Source organism: Brassica napus, chromosome C6 (genome assembly GCF_020379485.1).
Source record: "Brassica napus cultivar Da-Ae chromosome C6, Da-Ae, whole genome shotgun sequence".
Classification (NCBI taxonomy): domain Eukaryota; kingdom Viridiplantae; phylum Streptophyta; class Magnoliopsida; order Brassicales; family Brassicaceae; genus Brassica; species Brassica napus.
In genome coordinates, this window is record NC_063449.1 from 15,733,522 (window position 1) to 15,755,541 (window position 22,020).

A 22,020-nucleotide genomic window follows, 5' to 3' on the forward strand; every position below is an offset into this window, starting at 1 on the left:
GATGCCCCTTGTGACAAAGAGACAACCGGGTCGCCGTAGGAAAAATAGGATTCCCTCGATTGGTGAATTTTCGGTAAGCCTATTATTTGTAGATACCCATAACATGTGGACGAATATGCAGAGTTACTTAACATATGTTCTTGGTTCATGTAACCAAGAAAACGAAGCTGATTTCAAACAAGTGTGGTAGGTATCGTATGGAAGGGCACAACCATTCTAGCTGCACAAACCCAATATAGCTTAGAGTGGACGGCTTGAACATGGATGAGCGTGTTAAATTCTGGACGGCGTTAATGTGGATGTTGGTTTTTTTTTGGTTGAAGGTCCGGGGATGGGCTGTCTGTGGAGAAAATGGTTTTTGAGATCCACGACGTGATTTTTAATTTTCGGATTTGTGTTTTGTTTTGAAACGAAAAAACCTTCGTGTTTAATGAATGAATACTCTTGTTGAATTGAATGTTATGTTGGAGATTATTTGGGTTATGGTCAACTTGTTTTGAGGTTGTCAGATCAATTTGCTTTGAGCTGGTCCTAAAAGATCATGTTTGTCGACTTGTGAATAGTTGAGATACAAACGTAAGTTGCATTGCAACTACAAAAGAGCAATCCAGTCAATTAGAGTTAAAACAAACATCAGAACAATCCAAACACTTAGAACTACAACAACAAAGGTTGCAATGCAACAAAAGAACAATTGTTGAAGTAGATTGTTTGGTAGTAGATTGTTTTATAGGAGCTTCCAATAGAGGTAAGTCATAGCTCCAAAGATTGCCACAGCTGCTGCCATATTTGAATGGGACCATTGGTAGGGATCATTGAGCTGATGTGAGGGTTGAGCTTTGCATCAATTTCTTCTTTCATCTGCCTTGTTGCCTCATCAATTGTCGTAGTCAGCTGCAGCAGATTTGCGTTGATTTCCTTCCGCAACTCTTCATCCAGACCCACAATCCAAGAACGCTGAGACTCAAGCGTGACCTTAGTGTTTTCTGCGAGTCTTTGCAAGTCGTGAATTAGATCCAAACGCTTGGCATCTACCATTCTTATCTCGTCAAGTAGTGCTTCATCTATCCACTTAAACAAATGGGTCTCTGTTTTTTTTTGTTAACAACAACATAAATAAAGGGGGTTTTTATAAGAGGTAGGTTAAATTTGAGTCAATAGGAATTCTAAATCAAAACTTGTAAAGCAATTTTGCATCTGTAGAATCGCCGGTAAGGATTCTCCTTTGTCTCGGAGACCCACGTATCGAGTCCTTGCTCACACCAGCATCTAGTTTGGACTCCGTAGACAGTTTTGCGGCTTCCTTGATGGGAGGTAGCGGATGGGGAGCTGCTCATCGTCGGTGGATCTGTGTTGTCGGTGGTTTTGTGTCAACAAATATTGAGTAAGAACCCTACTCAAAAAGCCCCAAATAAGATTGATAGAGCGATATATAAAGACTGGTTTAGGTTGGTTTGAACTTGATTTGATTTGATTTAATAGGATAACCAGTTTGGTAAAAACCAAAGTGGACCGATATTAAAATTTGTTCGGCCTAAGTATGTATTCTGTCCACAACGTCCCATAGTTTTACTCTATCTACAAAATCTTTTGAACGTCTATAACTCATACAAACCTATTGCACATATTCCATTATCAAATGTAATCCATCTAGAAGATGTGCAGACAAAAAGGAAAAGATAAAATCCTTGTACTGCTAATCGTTAACAAATTACAAATCCTAAAGAAAGTGCATAGAGGTACGTTTAACATATTACATTGGTTGTGGGTATCAACCACAAAAACACACAAAAGACAGCTTGAAGGGGGAAAGTGAAAAAGCCTAAGCTCGACCGTAGTAAGCAGGCATTACAATGGTCTTGTAAATGTTAAGTGCGTACTGTTTGCGGATTTCATCAACTTCACGGTATGTGATGCTTGACATGTTAGGTTCAGGATCACCGTGTACATGCATTTCCAAGAACTTTGCAGTTACAGGTCCGCTGTCGCCTCCTCTTTCGTTGATGTAGAGGTCTTGGATACGATGCCATTGGAAAGGTTCAAGACCGCAGAACTGAGCGATATGGTAGTTTGCAGCCTTCTTAACAAAATAGGGTAATGACTTGAGAACTGGAGCCATGAAACGACCAACACTCATGTCGCCATATAAAGTGGGGAGGGGTCTAAGATTTCAACAAGGCCCAAGTCAAGGTTGATAGCGAGACCAACCCAGTGTTTTGCGCCCCATATCATTGGTGTGTAGACAAGAAACACATCTTCCATCCATTTCCTGCCTGGCTGGAGAACAAGATTAGTCAGCTGCTCTCCCATTTAAAGGTTTCTTTCTTCCTAGACTTGTAGAAATCTTTGGATATTGCCTGGATTCCAGCTGTAAGGTGAGGAGTAATGAAAGAAAATTTTTGCTCCTCGAGTAGGCGACAATGCCTTGCAGCTAGCATGTGCATGAGGATTTCCATGTGCTGCACAGGAAATTTGAACAAGCTATTGGTAAGCAAATGACAAGATAAGGAGGCGGTATAATTTATAAACTTGTAAAGTGTGTGATGGAAGTGTACATAAGTTGTTGTCCATTGCGTAGGCTGCGCTAGTTGGAGTAGGAAGTTGTTGGAGAAGTCGAATTTGGAGGGAGTTATATGGAACCTGTCGCCGATAGGTTTTAGATTAAGCTTTAAAAAATGAAAACAGTAATGACAAGTTAAATTGAACTTACACAGTTTTAAAGTTTGAAATAGTCTTCTTGAAAAGATCCCATTGAATTTGAAGTAGTGGGCTGATAAGATCAAGCGAAGGGACATATTTTCAGCAGTAGAACTCTTTTGCAAGGAAATTGTCCTCAATTGATGGAATGTGTATGTGCATTTCTCTAGCAGGAGAGCCGACGCTCAGTTCAACAATGTCGTTGTCTTCCGTTTGTTGATCCTAGACAAAAACAACAAAAATGGAGTTAAGACACTAGACAGTTAAACTTGCAAAGGTTTTGATGGAGTTAACAATAGACAATTCGAACCTGGATATTGGGTACAATGGAGTTGGCAACAGAAAAGGGGTTGGATGTAGTTGGGGCTGAGAATGCGTTGATTGTTGTCGCATGGCCTACGAAACCTGGGAGACTGTCTGAACTCTTATTGGAAGAAGTATCGGGGGTGAAAGGTAGGGGTAATGAGTCGAATTTCGGTTTAGAGAGAGAAGGGGGGTCAGGACTAATAGGGTCGAAGATTTCTTTACCGTGGAATAGGATGTGGTGGATTTCGGAGCTATTAGGGTGGTCACTAGCATCGTAGATGACCGAAGGACGACGAAGGTATGGGAGAGTAGTTAGAGTTGGATGGAAGGGGGTTTTCTCGTGGATGGGTGTGTTGTTGATAGGGGAATTGTGTGTTGGGGAGTTGTGGACGGCAACAAGGTGGTCGGTTGTGTCATGGACGGGGGAAGTATGGATAGGTGAAGTGTGAACGGCTGGAGTTTCGACGGCTTGTTCATGTACGGGTTCACCAGTTGACTTGCTGACAGATGTTGAGCCGTAAAGCTGTGCCGCGTACTGGCTGACGACGGGAGAGTGGGTGAAAGGGTGATATTCCTCCATCGGCGGTAGAGACTATGACAAGTATAGGAAACCAATCATACAATATAGATAAGCGTCAAAGTTACATGGTGAAAATTTACAAAGTAGCAAAAACAGGAACGTTACCGTCTGATGAGAAAAATCAGCAGTTTTTTGGTTTGTTGGCTCAGCCAGACATCCTTTGTGTGATTGGTGGCCTTTCTTTGAGAGATCACGGAGAGTGTGGAAGGCAGAGCGCTTGAGACTAGTTGGAGTCTTCTTGCGCTTAAGCAATTTGCGCAGCAGCTTCTGCTCCTTTTGTCTGTTGGATATTTGATCTGAAATTCCAGACAGGAGCTCCAGTATTTTGTCGTTAGAGGTACGGGAAGAAGACACAGCATGAAAGTAGCTGCTGATGCATCTCTGCTTATGGCCCGTATCAGATTTCTTTGATGTTTTCCTTGGTTTGAGAACTTTGGATGAAGCTGGTTTAGACTTGAGAACCTTTTTGCATGGTGCTTTCGGCTTGCGAGTTTTTCTCTCAAGGATAGGTTCATCTTCATCAGAAGGAGGGCTGATGATGGGCACAGATGTGTCTCCACCATGCCAAAGGTCCTTGTTGAAGGGACGATGGTCAGCTATAAGCTGCTCCTTGTATGACACACGGTCATCTCGTTGGATACATCGGGCCAAACTCCCCATCCAGGTTGTGGTTGGCTATGTATTTTTATCAACGATGTAACTTCAAGCTGGAGTTTGACAAGAGTTTATTAAATATTTGTTAAAATCTGCATAACACCACGGCCAGACTAATTTAAAAACACAGTTATATTAGAACTCAAATCAGGGTCGGCTTCGACGCTTAGAATGTCGCTGATGCTTGGCGCTGGGTAGAGAGGAAGGTGAGGCTCGATGAGGTCCATGATTGTAAGAGAATCAAACGGAATTGGAATCGTTGACTGCAATTTTGGGACCGCCTGGTATGCGAGCAGTTGTAGTGCCAGGGGGAATCCCTTAAGCCTAAATGTTTCCTGCTTGAGTAGCTAGACCAGTGTTCAAACATGGTCTTCGCATTTCAAAGGGACGAACTTCGGAGGTTTCATGAAAGCAATAGTCTTGAGAAAAGACTCTCTACCCCCAAGGGTGTAAGCAGAAAGTGTCAACGTCTTGAACCATCCTAACGTACTTCAGAGTAGGGTGTGGCGTTTGTTGATGAGAAATGAGGACACCATCGATAATTATTATCAAAGCTAGTTGTATCTTCTGACGCCCCGACATGTGTGTATCTCTAGCTTCCGACGTAAATCAGCAATGGTGGTGAATCTCTTTTTCCCAATAAGCTTGATCCAGAAAGGATCTTTGTATGCTTTAGACTGGTCTTCTTTATCAGTGGTGTATCCAACAGGAAAAGCTCCACAGGGCAAACCGGTAATGGTGCCAAACTCTTGGAGGCCAAACTTGATAGGATCGCTTCCGAAAATAGACCAGAAAGTGTGTTTGTCTTCACAAACTAGGTGTCTGGTCAACATAGCGTGTGTTAATTTACACGAAACCGGACATTGACATGTTGGGAGGTCAAATAACTTCCCGAAGCAAGAGCTTCTAATAAACTGGAATTCTAGGGTGTCCCGGAGAACATGTCGGATGAAAGCAAGAAGGTCTGGCTTCGAGTAAATGTTGAGACGTCCACTGGGAACCGGTCGGTGGTGAAAAGTCTCGGCGGGAGACGGTGGTCCAGTTGGTTGTTACCTGAAAAAATTAAAATGGAGAGATTAGAATAAAAAATTAACTTCAGTGAATCTGAATGAAAGACGGTGAAATCGAGTTTATGAGTACGAGACGGTGAAATCGAGTTTCTGGGTTGAAATTGAGTTTTAGGGTTGAAATTCTTAAAAATAAACAGACAGTGAAATCTGGTTTCTGAGTTGGAATCGAGAAACAGACGTTACTGGATTCGAACATAATAGGTGTATATTAGGAAGAATCAAACCTTGCATGACTTGAACTGGAAGGAGAGGAGACTGACAGCGGCAGATTGATACGGAAGTCTGAGAACGGCGGTGTTACGGAGGCGAAAATGGAAGGAGAGTGTGAAGAACTGAAAGATAGGAAGAGAGTTTGTGGAGAACTGAAAATTAGGGTTTTCAGAAATCGTCGCAAGAGGGATCATTTTAGAGAGATAGCGAGATTAGAATTGTAAAAGCTAGGGTTGGTACAATAGGGTTGTGGATTTCGAATTTCAAATTTCGAAATAGAAATAGGGTTGGTACAATAATTAAACCGATAAGGAAGATCTCCGGTTTGGTTTTTCCTTTTTTCTTTACAACAAAGGTATATAGACATTGACTAGGAGGAAAGCATGTCACATGTGGAATGTATTTAGATTAAACATAAATGGAAGCAAAATAGATAAAGATTCAAAATTTGCAAGAATTGTGTATCTGCTAGCTTCGAATTGATTCACAAAAGAAACTTTCTACCAATCCAAACACTCGACATTGTAAAGCACTCCTAACGATATTCGTTGAAACATCATTCTTTTTCTTCGCATTTTTTTCCTTTGTGCACTAAATCTTTTTCTTCACATAAGCTTTCCTTTTTCTCCTATGACGAATGATCCCTACACTCACCGAGGCTAGTCACAGTCTGTGATATGGATGATCAACGTGGGGTAAAAGAAAAATAAGAAGTGTGCTGACCAATCGAAAAATTGAACTTGTATTTCTTTTTTTTGAGGAATTATCCAAAAAGTCCATTTACATCTAAACTAATCAATAGTATAATTTTTAATGATGAGATAATATGGAAATTCTCACAAATATACAAAATCCCCTATATATTAATTGAGAAGCATTTGAAAAATTAGAACCTTAATTTTGTATTAATTAAAAAAAACCTCAAATCCTAGGTGGCACTCTAAATGTCTTCTAAATTCCATTTCAAAGAATTCTAGAACATCTAATATAAAGTATAGTTTAATCTAATGGTATCACATTATTCCATAATTATATAACACTAGAGAACATTATATTAACCTAAAATATATGAAGTGTGTATTCTTTCCTTAAATAAAAGCTACGGAATTTCCTAATATGATTTACATATATACGAGAATTAATGATTATGAATAATAAAGATTTGATAACAATTTTTGCATCCTTCTTCATTTTTGTTTAAATTTATATTATTAAAAAAACTTAAACAATCACATTAACCATATAGTAAAAAAATTAGATTTTTTCTTATATGTTATATTTTGATTTTTTTTTAAATGACTTTAAATTACAAAAATGAGAAAACCTTTATATGTTATATTTTTTTTAAACGACTTTAAAATACAAAAATGAGGACACCTTATATGTTATATTTTTCTTATATGTTAGAATTTTCTTATATGTTATATTTTGAATTTTTTTTAAACGACTTTAAATTACAAAAATGTAAGTTTTCCTTACGTATACGACTAAAAACATTAAAATAACATGTATCAATTTGATGATTGATTTGAAAGCTTTCAAAACCATATGGAAGATAAAAGTCAAAATAATTCAACTGTGAAAACAATATTGTTCACTTTTTTCAAGAATGTGTTCGCCGGAAAAAATAAGGTTTTTATGTCATAATTTGTTTAATGTCCACTAGAGAACATTATATTAACCTAAAATATAAGAAGTGTGTATTCTTTCCTTAAATAAAAGCTACGGAATTACCTAATATGATTTACATATATATGACAATTAATGATTATGAATAATAAAGATTTGATAACAATTTTTGCATCCTTCTTCATTTTTGTTTAATTTTATATCATTTAAAAAATAAACAATCACATTAACCATATAATAAAAAAATAGATTTTTTCTTATATGTTATATTTTGAATTTTTTAAAATGACTTTAAATTACAAAAATGAAGAAACCTTATATGTTATTTTTTTTTAAACGACTTTAAAATACAAAAATGAAGACACCTTATATGTTAAATTTTTTCTTATATGTTATATTTTTATTTTTTTAAAACAACTTTAAATTAAAAAAAAATGTAAGTTTTCCTTAAGTATACGACTAAAAACATTAAAATGACATGTATCAGTTCGAAGGTTGATTTGAAAGCTTTCAAAACCATGTGTAAGTTAAAAGTCAAAATAATTCAACTGTGAAAACAATACTATTCACTTTTTCAAAATTGCGTTCGAGAAAAAAAATAAGGTTTTTATGTCATAATTTGTTTAATGTCCACTAGAGAACATTGTATTAACCTAAAATATAAGAAGTGTGTATTCGTTCCCTAATTAAAAGTTACGAAATTACCTAATATGATTTACATATATATGGCAATTAATGATTATGAATAATAAATATTTGATAACAATTTTGGCATCCTTCTTCATTTTGTTTAATTTTATATTATTAAAAAAACAAATAATCACATTAACCATATAATAAAAAATTAGATTTTTTCTCATATGTTATATTTTGAATTTTTTAAAATGACTTTAAATTACAAAAATGAGGAAACCTTATATGTTATTTTTTTTAAAACAACTTTAAAATACAAAAATGAGGACGCCTTATATGTTAGATTTTTCTTATATGTTAGATTTTTTCTTAGATGTTATATTTTGAATTTTTTAAAACGACTTTAAATTACAAAAATGTAAGTTTTCCTTAAGTATACGACTAAAAATATTAAAATGACATGTATCAATTCGGTGGTTGATTTTGAAAGCTTTCAAAACCATATGGAAGATAAAAGTCAAAATAATTCAACTGTGAAAACAATACTGTTCACTTTTTTCAAGAATGTGTTCGATGAAAAAAATAAGGTTTTTATGTCATAATTTGTTTAATGTCCAATCCGATCAACCCATGATGTATTAATTATAGTTTGTTCTATTATTTTTAATAAAAATTGATCCGATCCATCGGAAAAAAAATTATATAATAACAACAAAAAATACTATATATATATAAATAAAATGATCATATATATAAAAAAAACTATCGATAATATATACAAATAAACTCACCCTGCGCAAGGCGCAGGTCTTATCCTAGTTAATTGTATTTTATCAAATCGACTTTAAACAAAAATAATAATTTATGTTGAAAACAACAACAAAACAAAAAACGTACTATAATTTATAGTGTCACAAGACATAAATCTCACATTGCAATTAGTGTCTTTATATACACATCAACATAGAGTGAATGCGTGGAATATACTCAATTAAAGTTCAAATTAGCTGAATGCCCATAATTATGGATAACTCAAGAATGAGTAATTTTTTGACACTGTGCGGACGAAAATACCCTCATGCTTTATCGAAAACAAGTAATTCTAGATTTATCAACTAAATATTTACATAGCAGGTAACAATCTACCTATCAACTAACATATCAGCTAATAATTTCAGTATCATCTAACAATCTATGTATCAAACAAATGTATCGACTAACAAATCATATATCAGTTAATGGAACTATTAACAATTAATTAGTTATCTATCAAATAGCCCTAAAACTATTTGTAACAGCTAACACTTCATGTTTCGATTAAAAATCCATTAAAATCTAAATAATAGCAGGTAAATAATAAAATACCTACTAACGTATATATTATCTAAAAGTTGATTGTGAGACGAAATTAGAAACATTGGAATTGGAGTGAGATAATAAGATTAGCATTATGGATGTCAAAAGAATCAGAATAAAAAAATAAAGATTTGTGTTGAATTAGAAGATGATTTGAAGAATCTATACGAGAGATAAAGAGATTAGAACACATAAAAAAGAAAAGAGAGAGATAGAGATAAAAATATTATAGTCATAAAAAATATTAAAAAGAAACAAGGATATATGACAAATTACATGAGCTTTTGGGTGCATTCTTACCAATTAATACATTGGAAAAAAAACACTGTCAATTCATGTGAAAATACTCAAATATTGTAGTTTTTACTAACAAGAGATCTTTATCCCAAAAAAAATTCTCAACACGTTATAAGAGAATTGGGGGGTGGGGCAAAATAACAAAATATAGATATATTTTCTTTCTTTTTATAATAATCGTCAAATAGTCATTTACAGAGAAGGTAAATTCGGAAACAATGTGATTTCTCTGCCTTAATATGTTAAACTTTAGAAGAAAAAATACGGTAAACTCCTACCATAAAAAAGCTAATAAAACCAAAAAGATGATTAAATCACATTTAAATAAAATAAAGAAAATAAATACATTCTTAATTAAGTCGAGAGAGAGAAGGGAGAGTGTTGTGTTGTGTTGTGATCTTATTTGTTTGTCGAAATCTGGGAATCATCTCATACTCTCTCCTCTTCCTTTCCTCGATTTGCCGTCAGAAAAAAAACAACCGGCGAACTCAATCGTAATTGATTTCTAGGCGTGCCCCTGATCGTCGGATCAACCATTGAACCTAGTTTAGGAGTGTTTTGTGTGAATCGGAGAGAGGGAGGGAATGAACGGTGACGATGAGGAGATGGTCGCAGCTTCGGTAGATCCATATCTGCCTCTAGAATGGAGATTCTCTCAGGTCTTCGGTGAACGCAGCGCTGGTGAAGAAGTTCAAGAAGGTTAAACTCATCGATCTAATCTCTGAAATTGGAATTAAGGCATCTTTGATCTATTTTTAATCAAAGTTTTGATTCCCTTTTTTTTTTTTTTTTTTTGAGGAGAGGATGTGACTAGATTTGTTTTTTTTTTTCTTTCTTTGGTCAAGTTTTGTAATTGTTAATTATGCTTAATGGCTTATTATGTATGCTTGTAGCTGAGCTTGTGACTAGATTACATTGTATTGTTTTCATTATGTATGTTGAAATCCTCAAAACTGGAAGCTTGTGTGTTCCTCCGCAGTTGATGTGATTTCAGCAATCGAGTTTGATCATTACGGCGACCATCTTGCTACTGGGGACCGTGGAGGACGTGTTGTTCTCTTTGAGAGGAGCGATGTCAGAAATGTAACTTCCCCACCTTTTTTATTTTTTTTTGCCTTTGCGAAGCATATCTGAAAAAATGGGAATTTGACATTTGGTTATATGTTGTTGCATGCTATTATCATTTACAGAGCAGTGGAGGAGCTAGAAGGGATCTTGAAGAAACTGATCACCACCCACTGAGGCATCCGGAGTTCCGTTATAAAACAGAGTTTCAGAGTCATGACCCTGAGGTATGATGATTCATTACTCTCTTCTCCTAATACGTTGTGTGCTATACCTTTTTTTTATTTTCTGTCTTTTCATATGTGATCCTTGTCTACCAGTTTGATTATCTCAAGAGTTTGGAGATAGAGGAGAAGATCAACAAAATTAGATGGTGTCAAACAGCCAATGGCGCTCTTTTTCTCCTTTCCACAAACGATAAAACCATCAAGTATTGGAAGGTGAGAACATCCTTTATTTATCGTGTCTGTTGCTTCTCGATATTTAGGGTGTACAACGATTAAGCTGATACCTTAATGCTCATTGACAATATTGTTTGTTGGGTTGCGTACTGTATCTAAATGGTTCTAAGTCGTGAATGTTGTAAAGAATTTTTCTTTGTGTGTTATATTTTTTTTCTATCTATAAACAGTTGAGATGTGTATGTAGAGGTGAAATCTTTTCTTTTTCTTTACTCATGTGAGTGTTAACAGGTTCAAGACAAGAAGATGAAGAAAGTTTGTGAAGTAAATTCAGATCCTTCAAAAACTGGAGCGCTCGCAAGCTCTAGCAATCCAAGCATTACAACCGCGTGCCTTGGGAACGGAGGAGTAATCTCATCGCTGCGGTTCCCAGTGGTAAATAAATAAATGCATTCTGAATGATCAAATTTGCTCGAATTTTACAGTTCATTGATGCTAGACTTGTGCTTCTTAGCTCTAATCTCCCGTGCTCTTCTGATTTGGAATTGGTTCTCAAAGTTTCTTGATACTACTACTACTCGTCTGTAGACTAAAAGTTCAATTTTGGCTTATACAGGTAACTAGCCATGAGTCGAGCCCTGTGGCTAGATGTCGGAGAGTCTATTCTCATGCCCATGATTATCACATCAATTCCATCTCAAATAACAGGTACCTTATTCATATAATCAATCATATTAACCCTTTTTGATTTTGATTTTGATTATTATTTTTTGCTTTTTTTCCCTGTGAGAAATTTTTTATGATGTCATTGTAAAAGTTTCTTCTCTATTTAAATCAGCGACGGAGAAACATTTATTTCGGCTGATGATTTGCGAATAAATCTTTGGAATCTGGAGATTAGCAATCAGAGTTTCAATATCGTTGATGTCAAGCCTGAGAAAATGGAAGATCTATCTGGTAAAGCCCTGCGTAACTGCTGCTCTTTCACTCCAATAAGCAATAGGATGCTAATACGGCAATGGTTCTTGCAGAGGTTATCACATCAGCAGAGTTTCATCCTACTCATTGCAATATGTTAGCTTATAGCAGTTCCAAAGGCTCTATTCGCCTGCTTGATCTGCGCCAATCAGCTTTATGTGATTCACATTCCAAATTGTAAGTCTTGAGACTTTGCAATTCTGTTTAAGTTTGTTTCATCAAAATATCTCTCGCACCTCCTTTCTTTGGAATATAAACACTGAAGCTAACATTGCGTGTTTCTGCAGGTTTGAGGAACCAGAGGCAGCAGGTCCTAAGTCGTTCTTCACTGAGATAATTGCTTCAGTGTCAGACATCAAATTTGCAAAAGAAGGAAGATATCTCCTTAGCCGTGACTACATGACACTCAAGGTCCATACACTTTCATTGGCATTAGATATAACTATGCCCTTAAAGCTATCAGTGGCTGGTTTCTAATTCTTCTCGTAAGATAAACTGAACTTATAGTTATGTTTTCTCCTTGTCAGTTATGGGACATCAACATGGATTCAGGTCCGGTATCAACTTTCCAGGTTCATGAGTATCTGAAACCGAAGGTAAGTTTCCTATACTTTTGAGTGAACTGCTTTTGTCCAACTGGTGCGTAGCTGATTGGTACTCCATTTCCCTTGGCCAATATCAGCTCTGTGATTTATATGAAAATGATTCCATCTTTGACAAGTTTGAGTGTTGCATAAGTGGCAATGGACTGCGAGCAGCTACAGGTTCTTACAGGTATATGCCCCGGAAAGCAGAGCATGTTTCTTTGTTATTAGCATTATCATCTATACTCATTCCTTCCGCTCGCTCACATTGCTCTATCCAGCAATATGTTCCGTGTGTTTGGTGTTTCCCCCGGAAGTACCGAGTCTGCAACTTTAGAAGCAAGCAGGAATCCTATGAGGTAAAAGCTATTAAGAGTTAGTGTACTCGATCTTATCTTCCTTACCTTTTTTTTGTGGTTTTATCATAGGAGACATGTCCCAGTTCCCTCGAGGCCATCCAGACTAGGCAGTATAGCGCGTGTTGTAGGTAGAGGTCAGTCTCTCTCTCTCTCTCCCTCTCCCTTTCTCATTTAAGCTACCTTTTAAGATCAAATTAGTAAGTAAATACACTGAAATGGTGAAAGCAGGATCAGAGAGTGCAGGAGGAGTCGATGGGAGTAGCAATGCTCTTGATTACAAAACAAAGTTGCTGCATCTTGCTTGGCATCCAAATGAGAACTCTATTGCTTGTGCCGCTGGAAATAGCTTGTACATGTACTATGGTTAGCCACATTACTCAGCCCAAAAAAAAGGAAATCGCTGTATACATCATCATCATTGATCACATAAGCTCTTTAATCATCATGCTGGACTTGTGCACCTGGAAACTACTTTACAGGATCAAGAAAGAAAGAGGTGAAAATCCGATTGAAAGAAATCGTGATTTTAGTAAAAGCTAATCTCATATGACTTTTGGATTGGATATAAGATTAGTTTATTTTACAATCTTTTCTGTCTTGTGTAATCATTGTTTTATTGATTCTTTTTTGTTAAACTTGTTTCTCCTCTGTTGACTTATTAAAATAATACATTTCATTTACTAATATTATTTTCCTATTTATTTGTTTTGACTTTTTCAATATAAAACAAAAACAAAACAAAGCATGCAACCCCTCCATAATAGGAATGGTTCATGCAAGTATTTGAAAATGGACAATTTGGATATTAAAAAGTATTATTTATAATATTCTAATAAAATCGGGACGCTAAATTTAAATAACGTTTTCAAAACAAGCATTGTAGATATCATTCTCACTAAATTTTAAAACTGAACGAATAATTTGGTTATTAAATCCATTTCTCGTTGAGATAAATTAAATTATTCCAAATGCTTAAGTATTACAAATTAAATATATGGGGCAAAACAAAATTCAAAACGAGTATAGATTTTTTTTTTGTTAAAAATGTATAAATGAAAAGTTTTTTTTCGATATGCTCTATCGGCCGATCCGTTTGGTTTCAGAAATAACACACTTAGTGATAAAAAGTGAATTGATTATTACACTGCCTAATCCAAATTTAGAATGTTTTCCGATTAATGTCAGAGTATAGCTTTATCACAGGTTAATAGCTACCAAGTAAACTGTTTGGGTGAAAGCCCAAATCCAAACTTCCCACGTAACTGTGATTTTGTTTCAAGGGAGACTCGAACCCCAGGCGAGTGTAATAGCACATTCTCAGGTCTTATCTACCACTTGACCACAATCATGTGGGCATAAATGAAAATGTTTGTGTTACACATTGACATTGTGTTAATAAATTGCTTGAGATGATTTTATAGCAAAAAGATTTTATTTTAAATGAAAACATATTCAATCGATATTTATCAACACTTCAACATTGAACCATGCGAGCGATAAATAAATTGAGTCCGACAAAGTCCATATGAATCAGATACCAAATTTCATAGCATGAGGGATGCATTTTTCGACCGAGGGAGAGGGAGCCAGAGATCATAGCCGTAGAAGTGATGTCAGGGTCGGGATACAAACGGTCATGGATGACGGTAGCTTAACGTGACGACAAAGATTGTCAAAACTGGTTTTGACTCTTGTGCGGCTTTGGTTCAGTGTATCACGATAAAAAGTGACGATGGTGATTCGATGTTCCAAGGTAGGGTTTCAAGTCTAATGATGCCTTTTTTATTTTCTAGTTTCACGATCCAAACTCCAAGAAAAATAAAATTGGCTTGTTAAGCACGCAATCTGGTTTTTGGTCGGTTAATTCTGAGGCCATAGTGGGGTCAAGACTCAAAAGCATCTTATCGTCTGTGTTTTTTTTAAAGTCAAGAGTACCATATCGTCTGAGTTTGTGTGTCCTCATTGATTATAAATTTAAACTGTTTTTACTGCTAACTAAAAAATCAAGTAAACAAAAATAAATGTGGTTTAATAAAATTTAAGAGAAAATATGATCAAAATGACAAGCACAAGTAAACAAACTCTACAAGATTAGTTAAGTCAACAAGTCAATGACAAAGTTTCAACGCGTGAAGTGATGTCAATGAAAGGCATTGGAGGAAAATTCTAAGAAATTGCTCAAAAAAAAAAAAAAAGTTCACTAATTCCTACTTTTAATTTTTTTTTGCCAAAATAAAATAAAACATTGATATTTAACCACACTACCGTTAAACTCAAAAGTCAAAAAGTTAAATTCTGTGCGCAAATTTTAAATTTAAATGATTTAGCGTCTGACTGAATGTCATCAATAGAGTCACACATCGAGAAAACTATTTACTCCATGTTCAGCTCATATTTTACCAATCAGGTAAAATAAAAGTTATCTTTGTTTGCACTGGTTACTGTTTGAAAAAGGGTAAATAGGTTACTTTTTTATCTCATTGTTTCTAGATTGGAAAATGATTTACGCTGCTTACTATTTTCCTTTTTACTTATTTACTCTTTTATCTTTCCTTTTTACTCTATTTTTTTTTTTACTTTTATTTACTCCACTATCTACCAATCACATTCTTAGCACTGAACTTGATAAAAAAAAATAATTTAGCATTGAACATACATAATTTAATGACTCACTCTATAATGATTTTTTTTTTTAAAGTAGTGCATTTTGTTACAATTTCATTACAAGTTAATTAAATTTCAGAAGCAATGTTCTTTTTGTTGGCCTTTTTCAAGTTTATGTCAAATTTTTCGCCAAAAATTAGTATGATATTGTTTATTATGGATCTAAGAATATAAGTTCACATAAATTTAGTTTTGCGTTCCTTTTCCAAAGACTTCGTATTAATAAAGTTATATATCCAATTATAGAAGATATTATTAAAAAAAAAAAATCAATGTGAAATTTTGATTGCATTAACAACTAGTCTTGACGAAATTTTGAAGGTGGTTCATCTCATCGATCCGTTGACAAAATCTTGGAATGTGAACTTGCTCAATGCATATATACACCCGGAGGATGTCAAAATTATTAGAGGTCTGGCTATAAGCCGGAATGATAGACAAGATTCTTATGGATGAGCTTTCACAGAGTCATGAAAATATACAGTTAAGTCTGGATATAGGGTGGAATCATTATTTCCAGATAAAGCACAAGATTTGGTTCCTTATGGTCCAAATATTAAACCGTTACTAACTTTCTGCTGGAAACTTAAATGTGCTCCGAAACTTAGACACTTTGTTTGGCAAATTCTCTCTGGTACTGTTTCGGTGACAAATAATTTAAGGGCGCATGGTATTAATTGTGATACACGATGCAGTATTTGTGGTGCCGAGGAAGAGTCAGTGATCATGCTTTATTTGAATGCCCACCAGCTCTGCAAACCTGAGCTTCATCAAAAATCCCTTCAGCCCCTGGTATTTTCCCCACCGCTTCGGTGTTTACTAATATGGATTATCTTTTTTGGAGATTGCCAAAACAATATGATTTTAACAACTTTCCATGGATATTATGGTACATTTGGAAAAATAGAAACAATAAAGTTTTTAATAATAGAGATGGAAACCCTCAGGAAATTCTTCGAATTGCGGAAGTGGAGAGTGAGGTATGGGCGGAGGCTCAAATAACAATTCCAGAAAGGCAGTTTTCGGATACACAAACCTTTGACTGGCAATCTTCGGGTCACTCGAGGACTTGTTTCATAGATGGTGCGTGGAAGGAGAATGATAAATTTTCCGGGCAGTGATGGTTCTGCAGGGGCGTAGGATCAGAAGAGAAGATGATGGGGCAGATGAATCTCCGAAGAAGCTTATCAGCTCTACATGCAGAATGTGAAGCTTTGATATGGGCTATGGAGTGCATAAAGACCCTTGATTTTCAGACGTAGTTTTTGCAACAGACTGTTCTCAATTGGTGAAGATGGTGTCCTCACCTGACGAATGGCCAGCTTTTGCTACACACTTGGACGAGTTTCGACGCAGTAAGAGTTTTTTTCCTTCCTTCAAGATTCAACATATACCAAGAGAAACTAATGTAGTGGCGGACAAGCTTGCACGAGGTGCTCGGAGTTCCCCATCAGATGTGTTCTATGTTGATTCCATCCCACCGGCTGGACTTTCCGAGTCGGTAGGGCCTTTATCATAGTTTAGTTATTATTGTTGTCAAAAAAAAAAAAAAAACAACCAGTCTCAAGCCAAGTACCACATTAGTTGCTTAAACTTCTAATGTGGGACTTTAATTGTATCCACATCAAATTTTCTCTACAAGCCAAATACCACACAAGTCATTAGCCTCCAACCGCCAACGAAATTTAGCACACATCTTATATTTCCGTAGTTACTAACATGATTCTTCACCTAGTCTTTGTTACGCTATTATAATTTATTCACTTAACCTTAATATCACCATTAGGACATAACCTAATCCTTACAACACCATTAAGATTTATCTACCTAATCTTTGTATTTAGGGAAAGACTTTCTACACAAGTCTCTTGCACCTTCAATCGTAAGGTCACTTTGAGAATGCTCTTCCAAAAATTGAACTTTAAAGAATTTGTTTGTTGTTCTCTGCAACACATCTTCCCTTCTCACCAATGATCTGATCGTCATCCTCGAACTTGGAAAATATTTTGGTCTTTTTACAAATTTTCTTCGTCCTAACTTTAATACCAATTATCAGATTTTTCAAGTTTATCTCCAACTATTTCGCGAATGATTAGTATGATATTATCCATTTTAAACCTAAGAGATAAACCTAGATAAATTTAGTTTTGGATTCTTTCCTAAAAGATCATGTACTAATCAGAATTGAATATTTTATTATATATCCCTTATATATTAACGAAAAACATTGTAATAAATATGTTCACACTATAATAGACACGTGATAGTCTTATAGTGATTTGCGCACTGACATGCCACGTGTAGAAAGTTTTCAAGCAAACTCTACATAAATGTGTTCACACTATGTATTTTACGTTTTGTTTTTAAATATAAAACTCACATGTAACGTTCCAATAAAACTCACACTATCCATATTTTCCGATTCGAATCAAAATGGATAACAAATCAAAAGTCCAATTATACATATATTATTTTTATTATTTACGGATAGGCCGAGAAAAATATTCATAATTTTTTGATTCAATTTGTTATCCGTTTTGATTAAAACCGAAAAATCCGAATATCCGTAACCCTACGAAGAAAATCAAATACAAAAATGCAATATAAAAATGAAGAAAATAACAAATACTAATATTTTTATGAACGGATATCCGATTTGATCCGTTATATGCATATATAATATATTTAAAGAATTATATATAAGTTATATATATTATAGTTTATATAATTTTTACAATATTTTATGTATTAAATTTATAATACTAGGTATTAGAATTTAAAAAGTTAAATAATAATTTATTTTTGTAATGAATTATTATTGTTTTATATATTTTTCATTTTTTAAAAAAAAATTATTTTATTTACGGATCAAATTGGATGTCCGTGAAAATTCTAAAATTATCCGGATATCTGAGCACTGAATATCCGGGTGGCTACGGATCGAATCGACACTAATACCTCCGAATACCTGGATATTCGATCCGTACCGACTCCTATTTACGGATACAATTTTGATTTTATTTATATGAAAAAAATCCACTAATATCTAGGCTTATCTTATTTTTAATTAATTTTATTTTAAGAATTTTATCTTTCATGTGTTATTTTGAATAAAATTGTCATTTAAAATTGATTAACAATATCTTTATATATTTATCAACCACTTTTATATACTTTACATACACATACAAGTGGACATTGACGTGATCACTTATATAACCAAATATTCACCACAACTGAAGTATCTAATTCTTTCAGAAATTGAAATATTCTTTTTTAATGTTTCTTTCGTTATCGGCCAAATTGTAGTGAAATGATGTCTCAATAATTTTATTTTATTTTTATTTAATTATTATATGCTTAGAAACTATAATATGAAACCATTGGTTCGACATGAGAACTATCTAAAATTCATATAATCTGAAACCAAATAAATAATAATAATTTTTGGTTATCACCAGAAAAACCAAAAACATCAACATTTTGAACCGAACAAACCAAAATAAATGTCGATTTAGAATTATAGCTATATCTTAGGAAATTAAAAACAAAAAACAACTGAAAACCGAACTGATATCCAGATTAAACATATTTAATTTCTCCTTATTAAAAAATAACAAAACTAATAATTACATCCCGCAAGGCGCATGTTATTATTTAGTTAAAATTATTTTTCAAACTTCCAAATGTGTGATTTTGATTACATTCACAACATATTTTATTGTGATGTTAGTTATAACTAGATCTCGATCTGCGCAACCGCGCAGATTTTTGTTTTGTTTTATTTTATATAAATATTTTGTTTTCAATTCTAAATTGGTATGTCTATAAATTTTTAAAACATAATAAGTTTACGGTATATTTTTTCATTGAATAGATTGTTTTAAACTTTCACATGTATTTGTATCTTCTTCAATATATATATATAGTTTCGGATTATTATTTTATTATTAAAATCGTAACTATATATATAAAAATTAGTAAAATATTGTTTTATTGTCATATTCAAAGATATTGTAATATTTCAAAAATTTAGAATGTTTTTTAAAAATTAAAATTTTCGCTTCATAGATTTATATTATCGAGTAAATATTTAAACATTTAGTTTTTGTTTAATTTTTAAAATAAACTATATAGTTTAAAATTTGGTTTCATTGGTTTAAGGTAGTAAAGATTAATCATTGTTAGATAATATGATTTTTGTTATTTAAAAAAAATCTTTATAATTTTAAAAAGTAACATCTACAAATATTTAAATATTTTAACATATGGAGGTATAGTATTACAACATTAAATTATATCTATTTAATTTATATTATCTATAAGTCCAATGGATCATTTATTCTTTAAATCCAATTATTGATAACTCAATAAAAATTCCTGGTAGGCCCAAAATTTAAATGATAAGATTAGAGATTAAATGTAACATGATTTTTTATAAATAGGTCCATTATGTCAATTTTTTAAAAAATCATACATGAATCAAAGTTGTGACTTCTGTTTTAATATATAAGATTAGCTCGCTATAAAAAAAAGTAAAATAAAAATTGAATGTCTTCTAATAGTATTAATATCTGTCAAAATTAACATAACCATGATTTCAATTTTCAAAGTTGGAAATAGAAAGCTATTCGCGTACTTACAGAATAGGAAAATAAGAAATTTAGTCTTGAAATTTCGATCAGCACAAACCAATGTCAATTAGAAAATCATCACAAACTCTTTAATTTCAGCTTGCGAGGTTGGTACTTTGATTTGATTATAATCTAGCAAACGACAAAAAGTAAGTGTTGAATTTGTCATTCTGTGATTCCATTCAAATAATCCTCTCTCTCTCACACACACACACACATACATACACTATAAACCAACCAAATATCTCCACTCTTTATCTCTCTTATTCATAACCTGCAATTGCCACCATCAAAAAATATTCCATCTTTCTCTTTTAAAAAACTCTGAAGACATTAGATTTCATTCACTTTCTTCTATTTTTCAAGAAAGACGTCATTTTGATCCAAAGGAACCAAACAAAAAAAGATGCAGGACCTGACGTCAGCGTATTACCACCACCAATCGATGCTAATGATGGCGGCTAAGCAGCAGCAGCCAGAGTTACCGGAGCAACAGCAGCTAAAGTGCCCTCGCTGTGACTCACCCAACACCAAATTCTGTTACTACAACAACTACAACCTGTCTCAGCCACGTCATTATTGCAAAAACTGTCGTCGTTACTGGACCAAAGGCGGTTCCCTCCGTAACATCCCCGTCGGCGGCGGATCTCGTAAGAACACTAAACGGTCCTATTCTTCTTCTCCGTCGAGCAGCAATCTGAAGGACAAAACCGTCGCTGTTCCCGACCAGAAACCTAATTCTGAGGAGGAGTCCCGACCGAAACCAGTGGAAGAAGAGAGGAGAATGACGGGTCAGGAAATGGATCCGACCCGGATGTTATACGGGTTACCGGTTGGAGATCCGAGATTCACTTCGCTGTTGGGTGCGGATGTCGGGATTCGTTACGAAACCGGGTCGAATTGGTATCCGGGTATACATTTGGGTTTGGGTCCGGGTATCCCGAGGGATGATTGATGACGCGCGTGAAGAGTAATAGAGTGGAGAAGAACTGAATGAAATAACGTCAAGGGTAATTTAGTAAATTCAATATGGTTATCTGTTTCTTTTAGACATCATCAATATAACACAACAAAGGATGTCGGTCCGTTTAGTGATATAGTATTTTATTTCACTTTTTAGTCAGTATTTTTTGTTTATCTTTTCATAATTAGCTCTACTGCGTACTATATATGATAATATATATCTAATGAAAGTATATAATGAGATTGGAAAAAAGGCAAATCTACAAAATAGCACATTTCTAAGTTTATATCACAAAATAGCACTCAAAAACTAAAATGACCAAAATAGCATCTTTCTAAGTTTATCCTTTGAAAATTTTAATTTTTTTTATTTTTCAAAATTTGAAATCTTATCCCCAAAACCTCATTTCTCAACTCTAAACCCTAAACCCTAAACCCTAAACTCTAAACCCTAAACCCTAAACCTTAAACTCTAAACCCTAAACCCTAAACTCTAAACCCTAAACCCTAAACCCTAAACCCTAAACCCTAAACTCTAAACCCTAAATCCTAAATCCTAAACCCCACCCTTTAACTCTAAACCCTAAATTTGTGACTTTTGATAAAACATTAAGTGTTATTTTTGTGACTTTGGACCTTGAGTGCTAGTTTGGGAACAAAAACTTGATTTAATGCTATTTTTGTCTTTTTCTCTTGAAAAAATCAATAATTTCTGTTAGAACTAATATATTTCTTAATAGGTGATTTTTCCGTGCTAATGCACGGATATAAATATTTAAAACATAAATAATTTATAATTTATATGCATAATTTATATTAATAATATTATATTACTTTAGTTATACATATTATTTTAGATATGTAATATCTAGTCGGTTTTTTTTACAGTCGATTTAGTTATCATTTGGATATATTCGATTGCATCTATTTTTTTGAATTC

The 22,020-nt window shown here is 34.0% G+C and overlaps 2 protein-coding genes across 2 annotated transcripts; both read left to right on the top strand.

The window, feature by feature from the left end:
• The first annotated feature begins 9,780 nt into the window (after window positions 1–9,780).
• LOC106430603 (serine/threonine protein phosphatase 2A 55 kDa regulatory subunit B alpha isoform-like) lies at window positions 9,781–13,520 on the top strand. The gene is made up of 14 exons (XM_013871390.2): window positions 9,781–10,131; window positions 10,412–10,515; window positions 10,623–10,724; window positions 10,818–10,937; window positions 11,190–11,333; window positions 11,515–11,606; window positions 11,737–11,855; window positions 11,930–12,053; window positions 12,164–12,287; window positions 12,404–12,472; window positions 12,559–12,650; window positions 12,742–12,819; window positions 12,889–12,953; window positions 13,048–13,520. The coding sequence occupies exons 1-14, from the start codon at window positions 10,017–10,019 to the stop codon at window positions 13,185–13,187; spliced, it is 1,488 nt and encodes a 495-aa protein (XP_013726844.2). The 5' UTR covers window positions 9,781–10,016; the 3' UTR covers window positions 13,188–13,520.
• Window positions 13,521–20,523: 7,003 nt separating this feature from the next.
• Window positions 20,524–21,243, top strand: LOC106430578 (dof zinc finger protein DOF1.7). The gene has a single exon (XM_013871371.3). It carries the CDS (start codon window positions 20,524–20,526, stop codon window positions 21,070–21,072), a length of 549 nt encoding a protein of 182 aa, XP_013726825.1. The 3' UTR covers window positions 21,073–21,243.
• Window positions 21,244–22,020: the final 777 nt, after the last annotated feature.

Coding starts and splice junctions, on each gene's coding strand:
- LOC106430603 (XM_013871390.2), top strand. CDS start 10,017: ATGAACGGTGACGATGAGGAGATGGTCGCAGCTTCGGTAGATCCATAT. Junction 11,334..11,514: donor CATCGCTGCGGTTCCCAGTG/GTAAATAAATAA, acceptor TGGCTTATACAG/GTAACTAGCCATGAGTCGAG. Junction 11,607..11,736: donor AATTCCATCTCAAATAACAG/GTACCTTATTCA, acceptor TATTTAAATCAG/CGACGGAGAAACATTTATTT.
- LOC106430578 (XM_013871371.3), top strand. CDS start 20,524: ATGCAGGACCTGACGTCAGCGTATTACCACCACCAATCGATGCTAATG.